The sequence below is a fragment of the Alternaria hordeiaustralica genome (assembly GCF_023758085.1).
Source record: "Alternaria hordeiaustralica strain BMP 2776 chromosome Unknown scaffold_32, whole genome shotgun sequence".
In the NCBI taxonomy this organism is placed as follows: domain Eukaryota; kingdom Fungi; phylum Ascomycota; class Dothideomycetes; order Pleosporales; family Pleosporaceae; genus Alternaria; species Alternaria hordeiaustralica.
The window spans coordinates 233,261-248,178 of NW_026056804.1; the positions used below are offsets into that span (position 1 = coordinate 233,261).

General features: G+C 54.4%; 4 protein-coding genes across 4 annotated transcripts; 3 read left to right on the top strand and 1 right to left on the bottom strand.

The window, feature by feature from the left end:
• Positions 1-3,049: 3,049 nt before the first annotated feature.
• J4E84_009807 (uncharacterized protein) lies at positions 3,050-5,710 on the top strand (the record flags this gene model as incomplete). Its single annotated transcript, XM_049392367.1, has 2 exons — positions 3,050-3,556; positions 3,605-5,710. The coding sequence occupies 2 exons, from the start codon at positions 3,050-3,052 to the stop codon at positions 5,708-5,710; spliced, it is 2,613 nt and encodes an 870-aa protein (XP_049239950.1).
• A 340-nt stretch (positions 5,711-6,050) lies between these two features.
• J4E84_009808 (uncharacterized protein) lies at positions 6,051-6,686 on the bottom strand (the record flags this gene model as incomplete). Its single annotated transcript, XM_049392368.1, has 1 exon — positions 6,051-6,686. One exon carries the CDS (start codon positions 6,684-6,686, stop codon positions 6,051-6,053), a length of 636 nt encoding a protein of 211 aa, XP_049239951.1.
• Positions 6,687-8,059: 1,373 nt separating this feature from the next.
• Positions 8,060-8,974, top strand: J4E84_009809 (uncharacterized protein; the record flags this gene model as incomplete). Its single annotated transcript, XM_049392369.1, has 2 exons — positions 8,060-8,155; positions 8,207-8,974. The coding sequence occupies 2 exons, from the start codon at positions 8,060-8,062 to the stop codon at positions 8,972-8,974; spliced, it is 864 nt and encodes a 287-aa protein (XP_049239952.1).
• A 2,779-nt stretch (positions 8,975-11,753) lies between these two features.
• J4E84_009810 (uncharacterized protein) lies at positions 11,754-13,197 on the top strand (the record flags this gene model as incomplete). Its single annotated transcript, XM_049392370.1, has 2 exons — positions 11,754-12,845; positions 12,895-13,197. 2 exons carry the CDS (start codon positions 11,754-11,756, stop codon positions 13,195-13,197), a joined length of 1,395 nt encoding a protein of 464 aa, XP_049239953.1.
• Between the last annotated feature and the right edge of the window lie 1,721 nt (positions 13,198-14,918).

A 14,918-nucleotide genomic window follows, 5' to 3' on the forward strand; every position in this document is an offset into this window, starting at 1 on the left:
CTTCCACGCCTAGTCGTAGTACATCCAGTCTAGTAGACTCTTACACGGGCCGCTCTAGTCTATCTTTCGCATCTGCCCCTCATCTCTTGCACAGCCCTCAGCTAGAGCTACATCGTCACACCAATGCGCTACAACATATTCGGCTGCAGTAACCGAAAGTCAAGGTCGGCGAGGAGAATGTATTTCGTGGCGAAGGATGAAGTTCGCGAATCCACTACCCTCGGCTTGCCAGCGAAGTCCACCTGAGGTGGGTATTCAATACACTACGATGGCGCCGTAGAAGTCAGCCAATATCTCGTCACCACCAAGATACCAATAACGAGCTATGGCAAGGCAAGCTCGCACGAACTTCCAGTTGCTTCAGCTGTCGATGCAACAGCCCATCAGTCCTGTCTACACCCTCAGACTTGCAAGTTTCCTAATACAGATCTACGTACTCCAATATATGCCAAGGGTACAGCCGCACATGTATTGATTCTCTGCAGTCAGCCAACTCAAGTATTGAGGTCAGCTCGGGCTGAAATGGACGCAAAGCTCCCGCAACATTCGAATCAGGATTGTCGGAGATACTAAGAACTGCGTCAACCACTAATGCGTTCCTTCCAGCCCAAGTAGACCTCATTCCCTGACTATGTAAGCTTTCCTGCTTCGGCCCTACCACAAACTATCGCTTCATCCCGCTCCGACTACATGTCTGCAGATACGGAATGCCAATACACCGAAGTGGGCATCTTACATGCATCCCACCTCCTCTTCGCAGCTTAGGTCGCGATAGAAGCAACACCCCACTCATGCCAATACCGGCTTATAAGTGACATACACGCGCGCATGACTCAGCTCCTGCCCATCACATGCCACGCATCCCACCACAAGGCTGACAACTAGGTACATGGTGGCTTGCAGGGCGACAGGAAGTAGCAAGTGCACACCTCACTTCCAAGGTTGTCGTTGTTCGAAATCTCCACTTCACCCTTCACCCAGTCTCCACTTGACACTTGGGCCAGACTGCCGTCGAACCCACACCACGCCGGTGTAGATACCTGAACTAACAATGTGAGAATATGGCTAGGCTCGGGCGACGGCAGCATATCTTGTTCGCAGGATTTTCTTTGGGTTCCCCACACGGCCCGGGGTCGATCAGCCATGGGGCGCCCACTTTGGAGTTGCTTCATCTTACTAACGGGAAGCTTGGGGGCGGATATCGTGTGATTGAGCTTGGCAGTTCTTGTGGCATTGCGCAGACTAAAGAGAGTACCAGTAGCTTGGACGAGCAATACTGTCGCATTGGTCGCAAATACGTTCTTCCAGGGTACAAGACCACGTATAACAATGTCGACGATGTAACAAGACCATTGTGCGAGGTTGCTGCAGCTAGACCAGAACACAATAATACTGATACGGTGTTGTAGTGTAGGCGCGGCATAAGAGCGGCAAAGCAGCCTGGTGTCATGTACGGAGCACTATTCTTAGCGCGCACTTCATTCCCGGGCTCGTATCGCACATCGCTGCATCGTGAGGCTAGGATCGGGGGGTGTGTAGGGCTACGGACCTCTCTCCGTATCGTCCCGCTGGTTTAGGCGCGCCATGTGCTCTTCGCCCAGCGACACGGTCGGCCAACGACGGGCCATGTTGCAACGGGCGACATGGCTGTTAGACCCTCCTTTCCTCGTTTTCTCGCACAGACTAGTTCGCAAGGCCGCCAGGCAGCATGGCGCCCGATTTAAACGAAATTCAATAGGAGAATTGCCAGAAGCTAGCTCTACTTCCCACAGTACTCGACCGAATAATCTCAACGCCTATTAGATAGGTCACCTAACCTAGCCGCTGCCTACAATAGCCTAGGAGCATAAATTTTCGGCAAAATTCAGCGTCTCGCATCCTCCTCTACACCAAAATTCACCTATCCTATGTTGACAATGCTAAACCTAATAGCTTCCCGCTATATTTAGGTAAGCTATCTTCCCCCTCTACATTAGACTAAGCTAATATAAGAGTAGGACAATGCATACCGCGCCTACAAGCGCGCTACCTAGAACCCCGCCGCTCTCGCACAAGCACCCCCTTAGTGCACTCTTAAGCGACACCGCGGCCGCTATGCGTACTAGTGTAGGCGCACCTAGTATAAGCTACTTAAAATCCAGCGCTAGATCCTGCTAGAAATAGATTCTAGCAGGCTACGCAGGCTAGTTCTGCTAGGAAGATTACTACAGAGATTACTTAGCAAGACTTCCTAACAACAGCAGCGGGAGTAGATTGCTAGAACGCCACAAGCCAAATACCGCGACCATAGATTACAACTGCCAGCTTCTGGCTAAGACTTAGCCAAAGGAATTGCTAAGGAAATAGATTAACGCTGCGTGTGTAATGCGTGTGCTGATTGGGTCGTGATAAGAGCCTTTACTTATCCGGTAATACCAAGCAGCGGGACACCTGCCTAAGCGAGGACTAACTTGATAGCGGTGCCGTATGTTGGACCTGTTTTTTTTTCTTGCCTGTCAGCCGCAATGTCTACATGTCGACTATTGAAATGTTGCAGCTCGCGTGCTGACACGTGCAGACAAAGAGGCGCCGTACGCATGCAGCCCCGGCTGTTCGCCAATGTACCTACCGGACTTGGAAGACAATGCGGCTGCGATGTGGGCGTCGGTGTGATCAGGCGCGGTTAGGGCATGGGCTGGGAGGCGGTCGAGGTGTTAGGAATACTAGACGCTTATATACATGGTCTTGCCTGGGATGCGAATACGATACCCAGGGTGTTGTTAAACAGCCGGTGCTCCTTCTTGCACTCTCGGAACTTTGTCGATTCAATATACTTTTGTCGCTCGTTAGACACTTTCCCATTGCGCCACACATGGCGCAACTTTATGCCCTGCGGCGGCTGCCATTTAGCCTGCATCTCCTGGTACTGTCCCTGGTTTGCTCCGCTAGCGCGCAGAGTTCAGCGGCGCCCGAACTCCCTAGCAATACCACAACTCCGGAACCGAAGAGAGGATGGTATTCGGAAGGATGTTACACGGATAACGTCGGTGGCCGGTCGCTCTCCGTGGGAATGGGAGTGACTGGTGGTATGACCAACGACAAGTGCAAGGCTGCATGCCGAGCTGGAGGCTTCGTCCTGGCTGGTACTGAGTATGCCGGCGAGTGTTTCTGTGACAACCAGATTCGAGCCAATGGCGGTCCTGCGCCTGACGGCGAGAAGGGGTGCAACATGGCATGCAATGGCAACCAGACAGAGATGTGCGGCGGTCCCGATCGCTTGACATTCTTCCGTTTCTACACAGGTGGTGAATCATCCACCTCGGCCACTGCTACGCCTACCGCTTCTGCAACAGCATCTGCTACTGGAGCATCCAGCGCAGCGCCCATTGCTACTGGGCTCCCGGAAGGCTTCGAGTACAAAGGCTGCTATGTCGATGGACCCGGATTCCGCATCGTCAACTACCAACAACCCGATGATCAGAAGATGACTGTCGCATCATGCGCTAGCCAATGCGCGAAAGCTGGCTATGAGATTGCAGCCATGGAGTACAGTTACCAATGCTTTTGTGACAATGCCGTTAGTATATCCCAAATCTCCAATGTCTTCTAGTACTAACTCATGTAGGTGAGAATGGGCGGCAAGCCTGCTTCTTCCGAGTCGGAGTGCAACACAAAGTGTGCTGGTAATCAAGCCGAGACGTGCGGAGGTCCTAACCGGATGAGCATCTACTCAAGCCAAGATCCATTAAAGGTCGTCAAAGTCCCAACACCCACCCAGAACGTGAGCGACTGGCAATACCAAGGATGCATCACCGACATCGGCAACCAAGTATTCCCTCACAAGCTGTTGAACCAGACTGGTAACTCACCGGAATGGTGTCTGAGTCGATGCCAAGCCTTTGGTTACATGGCCGCCGGAATGGAGTACGGAGAAGAGTGCTACTGCGGTGACCTCGATGGTATCGAGAAGATTGGCTCGAAGCCCGCCCCAGAGTCTGAATGCAGCATTGCTTGCCCAGGTGACCCTGAAGCGCTCTGTGGCGCAGGCAACCGACTCAGCTGGTACAAGTGGGAGGGTGACCCATTGTACGTCTGGGAGTACCCTAAAGGCACCGCAGCGGGACGATACGAGTTCTTGGTCGGCGGACCCATCATTCCTCTGATCGCGCAGCCTGGTGTCAACGGCAAGGTCTCTTTCCTCGAGAAGCATGGAACAGGCGAGCCAAACACCACTGGTGCATACGAGTTCGATCCTTCGATTGGTGGCGACATCTTTCACGCCTTCCGTGAGCTGACCGGCATCAAGACGGACATCTTCTGTGCTGCAGGCCTAACTCTACCGGATCGTGCCGGGCGACAGATCAACATTGGCGGATGGTCGACAGATTCCCTGTTCGGCGTCCGCATTTACTGGCCAGACGGTTCGGCTGGTGTCAACGGTACCAACAACTGGCAGGAGGATGTTAACACTGTCAAGCTCCAAAGAGGTCGCTGGTACCCAACAGGAATGGTCATGGCTAACGGATCAATGCTCATCGTCGGCGGACAAGATGGCTCGAACGGCCCGCCAGTGCCAAACATGGAGATCTTGCCCACCGTCGGTCCTGTGTACGAAGCGCAGTACCTGAGAGACACCGACCCGTACAATCTGTACCCGTTCCTTGTCGTGCTACCATCCGGTGGTATCTTCATCCAGTACTACAACGAAGCACGCATCCTCGATGAACGCAGCCTAGACACAGTCAAGATCCTGCCAAAAGTACCGGCTGCCGTCAACGATCCCACAGGAGGCCGCACATATCCCTTTGAGGGTACTCAAGTCCTTCTTCCGCAGTACTACCCTTATAGTGCGCCTTTGGAGGTCCTCATCTGCGGTGGCGCATCTGCTCAGCCAAACGTGGGACTTGACAACTGCGTCAGCATCGAACCAGATACCGCCAATGCTCAATGGAGTCTCGAGCGCATGCCTTCTCGACGCGTCATATCCTGCATGGCAACGCTACCAGATGGCACTTATCTGATCTTGAACGGAGCCGAGATTGGACAGGCAGGCTTTGGTCTTGCAGACCAGGCGAACTTGAATGCTGTCTTGTACGATTCCAGGAAGCCGCGAGGCAAGCGAATGAGCGTGATGGCCAATACTACCATCGCACGTATGTACCACTCCGAGGCTGTCATCATGGATGACGGAAGAGTACTGGTCTCGGGCTCCGACCCGCAAGATCAGGGCAAGCATCCTCAGGAGCACCGTCTGGAGGTCTTCCTTCCACCTTATCTACTCTCCGGCGCAGCGCAGCCTACTTTCGACTTGCCACAGGTCGACTGGATCTGGGAGGCAGACTACTCGTTCACTGTGACTTCATCCTCCGGTGGCGCGATCAAGGTGTCGCTGCTTGGTTCCGAGTCCAGTACCCATGGAAGTTCGATGGGCGCACGTATTCTATTCCCGAGCGTGTCATGCTCAGGCCGATCATGCACCGTCAAGGCGCCGAAGGGGCCATACATCGCTCCGGTAGGCTGGTACAGAATGTTTGTTCTGGATGGACCTACGCCCTCGCATGCGAAGTGGGTTCGTATTGGTGGCGACCCGGCTTCACTGGGCAACTGGCCTGATGAGGCTGCCTTCCAGCCATTGCCAGGTGTTGGACCTGTTGGAGGGGTCTCGACCTTGAGCGCGAACGCGACTAAGCCAAGATCCATTTCCACAGCGCCTCGCAGCTTCCAGGGCTAAGCAAAAGTTGAACGAAGTTTTGAGGAATCTAATGTCTATTTGTTAATTTGTCAGCTCGAGCAACAATACTCACGCACTGCGACCCAGTACACATTGGAATGACGGCCTTGGTAGAATTCTTAAAGTCTAATGTACACGTGTTGTTAAATCTGCATGTGAACAACATTGAGGTTTAGCGGTGATGCTGTGTTGAACATGATCAGTGTGGATGAGACTCACTGTTTGATCCAATCTACTTCTGCGCAACGCCGCTCGAACCCCCTCCCTCGTACCTTCATCCAACCATCGGCTGCTGAACGGCTTGCTCGTGATCATAATCTGCGCGCTTCATCCAAACCCATCATTCCATCTCCTCATCTTCATCCTCACTACTCGGGAAGCTCCACTCACTCGACTGATAATAGTCATAGTCCTCGTCAGACTCTGCTATGCTCATCGCCTTTGTACCGTATGTTCGAGCGCTGAACGCAGAGTAAGCAGATCTCTTGGGCGATGGTGATCTTGACCGACGGCGTTTGACGGTCTGGACATAGCTTACACTACTGAGATTGACGCGCGGTGTGTCGGGAACCGGAGATGGTGAGCGGGGACGCTTTGTGGTTGTTTTGGGAACGAGGGCTTGGGGCTGTACGTCATCATCGCCTGTAAGATCGATCACCATGCGATCATCCATGGGCTCAGGGTCGTCCTGGGAAGTCGCTGGTGGAAGGTGCTTCGGACCCTGATATCTTCGGTGAATGCGATCGCGGATCTCTTCCTCCATGTCTCGCGCTTTGGCGCGCTTGGGAGGCTGCTCTGGCATGCCCGCTGTCATCAGAGCCCAACGTTCGAGATGGCTAGCGGAATCGGAAACGCCATCTGGAGCTATTTGGTCGTCGTCCTTCTGTTTCTCATCCAGCCACTTGCTCACTTTGGGCGCTCTGTAGTCGCGGTTCTGTTGCCGAGGGCGCCAGCTGTTTTGATGTTGTTGCGACATGACAAGTGCCGGGTTGGTGACGTGAAGACGCGTAGGCAGGCGTAACCCCAACTCAAATTAGACTAGTCGCGATCCGATCGGATAGCGAGGGATGAATTGAATCCAGCTGTCGGCGGAGTGAGTTGTGGAGTGGCAGACAGAGTCCGCGCAGACCGACCCGGATGCCGAGGAAGACGCGTCTCGGATGTCGTGTCGAGAATCCGCGATGGAGCGCGACCTGTGCGGGCTCAGAAGGGGAAGCTGCGACCCACGCTACGGCGATTTATTTGCCTGGAACCTGGTGGTTTGATGCAATAGCGACAATGCGAAGTCGATTAGCGACGGGAAATGCCTAACGCTCTTGCAGCGGTTGAAGGGCCGCCGTTGATCGGCGCCCCTTGCGGGTGGAGACGCGAGCGCGACTTCTTGGCGCTGATTCGACGGCCATCGGCTGTCTTCCAACTACAAACCTCGCCATACTGATCATTGTGTCTCTAAAAACACCATCTTCAACATAGAAGCCATCGTCACATGCTGGATTCGGCTCGATGCGACATGCAGCAGCCACTGACGACGTCGGCTAATCGCAGCCGGCCACCAACACGGGGATTACGCCCGGCAGCCCGTCCTGCACCACACCCACCGCTCAAGGCTCATGTCCGATGCTACAGTCGTATCTGGCCGCAGCAGATTGCAGTGGAATTCAGTCACATGTTTGCGCATGCAATCAACTAAACACTCAAAATCCCCAGAGCACTCTCGCGGATGTTGGTCTTCGGAGGCATGTATGGATAGCGCGGCCATTATACGCTCGGGGTACGCCGACACCGCCTTCGCCAACTCCGACGGGGTAACTCCAAGGAATATGCACGCCATCCCACGTGCCATTCCTGCAAGATACTCCATGAATAAGACGCGGCACATGGCAAGGCCTGGGAACTTCCGTCCGACGACACATCCACCGGATGCGATTGGCCGGGGCGCCTGAAAAACGCGAACCTAACAACGCAGCAATTGATCGTCTGCGCTTGGGTTACCAATGAGCTGGATACCGCACAATCCATCTAAAGCGCCGTTAGGGAAGCCCAAGGCCACCAGTATGACCGCTCCGCCGTTGCCCCTCTCCACCCCAGAAAAGACAAAAACAACATGTCAGCCTCGAGCAGCTCGACAGACACTAACGGGAGCGCCCATGATGATTCTACTGCTGAAGGGGCTAGCAGCTCCGGTCCGTCGCTCGAAATCGACGTGCGTTCCCTGTTCCAAACCTTGGCTGTATTAGCTCGCCCGACTGACAGCTGTCACAATAGAGTGAAGATACAGAAGGGCAGAGCGACGAGCGCGACTCCAACTTTGGTGATTCTGCCTACGGTGACAATCAGTCGTCTTACACCATGTCCGCGACGTCTTCGGTCTTCAACTTTCGCTACGAGAATGGCAGACGGTATCATGCGTATGCCGAGGGACAGTATCCTGTACCCAATGATGAGGTGTGCAACTATCGGTGGGAGTAGCATGATTGTTGCTGATGCCGACACTAGGTGGAAGCGGACCGATTGGATCTACAGCACCACGCCTTCAGACTCACACTCGACGGTAAACTTTATCGAGCGCCTATCCCCAAAGATGTGCAAAACGTGCTCGACGTGGGATGTGGAACTGGCATCTGGTCTATTGAGTTCGCTGATGAGCATCCGTCCGCTCGCGTCCTTGGCACGGATCTGAGCCCCATACAACCCGCTCAAGTGCCTCCAAACTGTGAATTCCTAATCGATGATTGCGAGCAAGACTGGATCTTCCATGATCAATTCGACTACATTCATACGCGAGCTATGGTCGCAGCTATCAAGGACTGGGACCGTTTCTTCGCGCAGGCGTACGCCAACCTCAAGCCAGGAGGCTATCTCGAGTGCCAAGACCTTGCCTTCCCTATAAGATGCATGGACCCTGACGTGACTGCTGAGAACTCGCCTCTCATCCGGTGGTCAGAGTATTTCCTCGACGCCGCCAAGAAGATCGGTCTCGATGGCACTAGTCCAAGGCACTTCACGCCGCAGATTCGCAATGCCGGCTTCAAAAGTATCAACTACAAGAATTACAAGTGGCCTGTAGGGAAGTGGGCAAAAGGCGCAAGATTCAAGCTGCTGGGTCGCTTTGTATATGAAGATCTGATGGATTGGCTGCCAAGTAGTTCACTAGGGCTCTTCACGCGCGTGCTGAAGTGGTCGAGAGAGGAAGTCGAAGTCTTTCTATCAGAGTGTAGAGCGGAGGCCAAGAGGAAAGACCGACATTTCTATGCTGATGTGTAAGTCAACATCACCATCACCATTACGAAGCGAGATTTGCTAATTACTCAGATTCTTCTATCACGCCCGCAAACCCGAAGGCGCAAATGCTTCCAGCTCAGCAGAAGATGACGTGGAATGGGAGGAGTCGATAGACCGAGATGAAGAAGATGAAGGCCACCACGCAAGAACGCCCTCAACAAACACAACCTCTACCCCACCAGTCCCTCTCCCAACCACAACCGACGCGACACAAGCTACAGTCGACCAATTAGCCGCTGTTGCTACCAAAGCAGACAGTCCCCCAAGAACTCACGTCACCAGTTCAACTCCTCAAACTCCGCTCTAGTAGTGTATATAATGAATACATCTACTTTCCAAAGCCCCAAAACGTATCCCGACCAACCACCCCGATAGCTACAGCGCTATCTCATGGTTGTAGTCACGACCTTGGTGACCTTTGTAGTCGTATGCGTGACCGTGATGACCTCGACCGTCTCTACAATCTGTGTTGTAGTCGCCGCGCTCTGGACCACCGCCACGTTCTGTGTGGTGTTGCCGGCCTGGGTTGTCGCCGTCGTCGACGTCACCGACGTGTTTGTGAGGACCGCGTTGGGGTCCATGGTCGCCTGGCTGGGTTGTGCGAGGCGGATGGAGGTGGTGTGGGGGGTATGTAGGTGGTGGGGTGAGGAGCGGAGATGGGGAGAGGAGCGGCGGAGATGGTATGTAGGTTTGTGGGTGGCTTGAGGAGGACGTGTGTGCGCGACGGCAGGTTGATGTAGGCAAGATGGTGTGGTTTGTGCTGGCGCTGTTGTTGGTGTGGAGGGGATGTTGGTGGTGGAGAGGGTGAGGGAGAGGAGAATATTGCGACTCGCTAAGACAACAACAAGGCAAAAAAGATGAGATGAAGCACGCGCCTCTGCTATTGTCGTCTTTACTCAGATCTAGCAAGAGAAGAGAAGATGCCCTTACCTATACAGCTTAGGCCGCCGGCGCCGGTGCGACATGCCCACAGCTAAAAAGACAAGACCCTTCAAACAGCAAAAAAGAATGTCCAGCTCAAATAGCGTAGTGTAGTGTTATGTGCCGAAGGAGAAGATATTAACTTACGTCGATAGGTCCCCCGATTCCTCCACTGCAAGTTAGCGTACTCTGTCGCTGGTTAGCATCACACTTCTGTGACCGGGGATAGGCCCCGAAATCCAAAGACCGGTGAGGTTAGGCCGGTGGGGGAGCTGGAAGATGGTCGTTAGCGTGATTCGAACACGAGCGAGTTGAGCGGTGTTGGAGGGAGTGGAGTGGACCACTACGCTATTTTCTTGGACTTTGATGGGATGGTGGATGGAATACGGGGGTTATGTAGCGAAGGGACTTCTAGTTCTTCTCTTTAGAAGATTTGGGCTGGACTTAATGGTGAGCCAAAGGAGAATCTCCTAATGGTTGCGGGGCGTGCAGGCAGGAGCGGAGGTTTTGTTGTTGTGCGGCGATGACGCGTTTGCTGCTTTCGTGGGGGAACCACAGCATTACGCTCTGGCAGGCTGTATGTGCGTGTGCGTGTGGCTCTGACAGCGTGTGAATGCCTTCTGTACAAAAAGAGATAAAGCAGCGACGATGCTGCAGGATAGAAGGCAATGCGAAGACACGAGCCGGGGAAGGCCTCTAAAGCATGTTGATACTTTACTACCAACTATGCAGTAAGGCTACGTCACATTCTGGAGAACGAATTAGCAAAAAAAGAAGATCAAGTCATCCAGATCGAATAACCGAAGCGGACAATCTGAAGGGGATGTTGGACTTACCAAGCCGTGTGTGTGGTACGCAGCCAAGAGCCGCCGAGGCGAGCCAGATAGGGTTTTGTGATTTTCTAAGGAAATGAATAAGCCCTATAGCGGCCGCAGGAAATCGCAGGAAAAGAATAAAGCAAGAAAGGATAGCAGGTAGTGATACTATTCGAACTCGTTAGCTGTTGTATCCCTCTTAAAGTGAGAGTGCGATTGACCGCCGGGCTATTTGATCTGGATGACTTGATGGAAGAATACGACTCCAGGTCCCTTTATATCTCCGGTCGACGATACTTGCATCCCCGAGAAGAGGATCAGACTTTGGGAGAAATCGACATGATCTTGGTGTTGAGTATCGCCTTGGTGAAGCTGGCGGTGATGGTGGTGTGGGCCCTTGTGGTGAGGGCGCGATCCAGAGCGGGGGCGGTACCGTGGTGACAACGACCGTCAAAGAGTGCGGCGCCTTAACATGTCGGGTCGGAAAGGAGATGAGACTTGAGATGAACATATAGAATGGGAAGGTGACATGGGTAAGGAGTAGCATCGTGCTGGAAGTGACAATGGAAAACATTCACGAAAGACGTAGGAATGAAAGGAATGGTCCAACGTATGGCAGCGCACCATAGACGCCAGGAGATCCGGGAAACATGAGGCTCAGTATGCACGAGCTGCAGAAGCTATGCCATCCTCAATGCAGGAGATGTTGAGGTCCTGAACGACATCCAAGGAAGCCATGTCAAGCCCACGATGCGGGGTCATCAGGGGCAAAATGCGCGAGACCAGATACCAAGGAGTAATACCCTCCGTATCGACGATGCAAGTGACGCAGAAAGGATACGTAGACCTCGTAGACGCTCAGGAGGTGGTGGTAGCAGAGACTGCCATCGCAGCCTTGAGGTTTGACGTTGGGAAGAACGGGGCCATTCGGCGGTGCTTGCTAGTTCGGGCATGCCGTGGGGCCTTTGGCGGCTTCAACGCCTCGCCAACTTCATGTCCACAACACCAACATCGACCCCATCGTCATGGCGCCATCGAGGGGTCTGAGCATATCGCAAGCTCAGCGCGTCTGCTCACGACATGAATGCACGAGTCGCAATCCGTTTGCGGCCCCTCGCAGCTTCCGCACGCTTTCGACAGGCTGGACAGTGTTTGCCCCGAACGATTTGCTCCTTCCCGGACGACAAGACGCCCTCCGTAGCTCTTGGAGAGGCTCTGCTATACCATATACGACATGGGATACGGTTCGACAATACTCGTCCTTCACGGAGAAGCTCGCCGACCCCGCCAACAAGCTGCAGACCTACGTGTCCCGCAGCACCGACCCGTACCTCAACCTCTCCATCGAAGACCACATCCTGCGCAAGAGCCCCGCCGACAGCACTGTTCTGTTTCTCTATGTGAATAGGCCGTGCGTCGTCATTGGGCGAAATCAGAACCCGTGGACGGAGGTCAATCTGGACATCCTCAACGCCGCCCGCGGACCCCACGACGCCAAAGACAGCGAGCCCCCGGGCATCGGTACGGTCGACCTTGTACGCCGCCGCTCCGGTGGAGGTACGGTCTTCCATGATGAGGGCAACCTCAATTGGAGCATCACATGTCCCCGCGGCGACTTCACACGCGACTTGCACGCCGAGATGGTTGTTCGCGCCTTGCGCAAGCTGGGCATCGAGCGCGCCAGAGTCAACGAGCGACACGACATCGTTCTCGACCAAGGGCACGACAGGCACACCGCCGACCCTCAGGACACGCATCGCACGCCCTACACGACCGACGAAGGCGGACCAAGGCCGCTGAAGGTGTCCGGCTCAGCATACAAGCTGACACGCCAACGCGCCTTGCACCATGCGACGACGCTGCTGAGTTCGCCGAATCTGCACATCATACCCCACTACCTGCGATCTCCCGCGAAGAGCGTCATACAAGCCCAGGGTGTCGAGAGTGTCAGCTCGCCTGTGTCCAACATCGGTCTCGACGTGTCGATATTCCAGGAACGTCTGCAAGAGGAGTTTGCGTCAATGTATGCTGAGCTGGGAGCTCCAAGCATCGTGCAAACTGTTGGCGAAGAGCACTTGAACATCCCCGATATCCAGAAAGGCTATGACGAGCTACAGGTACTTCCGTAGCCCACAATCTTCTCGCTGTCGTTACTAACGTCCGTAGACTGATGATTGGATGTGGTCACAAACACCAGCCTTTAGCCTCGTGCTCGACCCCAAGGACGACATCGGCCTCCAGATGAAAGTGCATCATGGTGTTATCAAGAGCTTGGATTTCGAGGACTCCAGCCTTCCGCGAGACAGTCGAATAAGACTTCAGGCTGCGCTAGTCGGCATGAAGTTGCAGAATGTTTGGACCTCAATGAACTTCGTGATGATGAGCGAACACAGCCAGGACGATCGAGTCGTGACTGCGGCGAAGCGATTGAGGCAGCTCTTGCCTGTGCCTGAACTTTTCAGGCGTTGAAGCGTGGCGTTCGCAAGCTTGCCTGACAAGACTGCCCGTGCGTCGTCTGTGAAGAGTCGGGATGACCACCAAAGTTGTAAGAGTTGGCCGGTATTGGTACAACAACCTTGGACACTTTACTCGATCGCTTCCTGCAACCTGGAGAAGATACACCCGTATGAAAGAGCAGATATGAACCCAACTCTTGACTTCCTGTCGTGCTTGCATTGCACAAGCGTTCATCTTCTCGTCGTCTGAGGAGCCGTCCGCGCCGAGAGCCCGATATGTTGCGCCCCTTGTATCGCAGCCCATGCCCGCATGTTGTGGTGCGAAGCAGCATCGTGGTCCGTCTGGATGTATGAAGAGTTGTTCGTCGCTATGGCTGTTCGTCGTCGCGGTTCTGTCGTCGCGCAAATCCGTAAGATGTGAAGTATCTCCGACCATGACCATGAACGAACGGTCTCGCCATCGGAGGCTATGTCTTGTCGGACGCAGCGCTGTGTGCTTGAGGATATACGACGGTTCGCTGAAGCTGTCTGTCTTCATAGTAAGTGTCGCCATCAGGTGAGTGATGCCTTTGGATGAGATTGCCGTTACGCCCAATCTGAAGCAAGCCTGCCTGTATGGCTCTGACTCTTCGCGACGCTGTTGCTTGCGCGGATGCATCGGTAAAGGTGTGCGGCTGGTTCTACCAACGCCGCGAGGTGCGAGGTAGTCACCAGCAGAGCAGTAATATGCATCGCCGAGGCGGAGCCATACGATGCCGCTGTAGCAGTAAGTCTCCTGTCTTTGTAGTGGCGGTCGCGGTGCTCTTTGTTCGTGTCGATTCTTTGTCCTCGATGGCAGAGCTCTCCGCGCTTCGAGGCAGCCCCTCAACCCCATCGCCGGTGGGATCTAGTAAAGCTCGAGGGCTCCATCTGTATTATGGTAGGTATAGAAGAAGGTCTCGTCGCGCTGCCTGTCCGGCTTGGTAGTCTCAATCGGAGCTGCGGGGGTCGTGGTTCGGGGAGACGACCGGAGGTCTCGAAGATTGTAGGCAGTTGGTTATCCGCCGCGGGGTAATTCCAAACTACGAAGCTGTTCTGAGCGACACCGAGTCTGGCTGTAGTCAATGGGGGTAAGGTGAGTGTCTTCATCGTGTTGGCTGGGGGTCTTACCGTGGGCTGCAGCTGGGCCTTCGGCGGCGGAGAAAGCGGCCTTGAGGCGGTCCTCGAGCTTCGCCAACCTCCGCAAGGAGCGCCAGCAGCTGCATGTAGGAGGTGAAGGTCTGAGAGGTTATAATTCTCGCAGTCGCCAGGAGGTCGCCGATGCCAGGCTTGACGGAGAAAGCGGCCTTGGGGCGGCCCACGGCCATGACCCGCCGCTACAAGGAGCGCCAGCAGCTGCGTGTATGGATTGAAAGCGTAGGATGCCTTGGTTCTCGGGAGCGCCAGGAGGTCGCCAATGTCAGCTTCAACGTAGAGAGCTCCGTATGATGTCGGCCTGCAGGTTATCACGAGCTTCTGCCGCGTCGAGCACAGCGGTACAACAGGTACAGAGAACCACATGAGCTGCAGACGTGTCTTGCAGTAGCGGTAGAACAACGTGAGTATAGACAGGGAGGGTTGTGGGTGCAGTGCATTTGTGAATCTGGTGTTGAGTATGTCCGAGCATTGGGGGACTCCCAGTTCGCCGCACTAGCGCCAAATCACCAAACCAGCACAACAATCGAGGCATTTCAGCTCATAGGTTTGCAAGTCTTC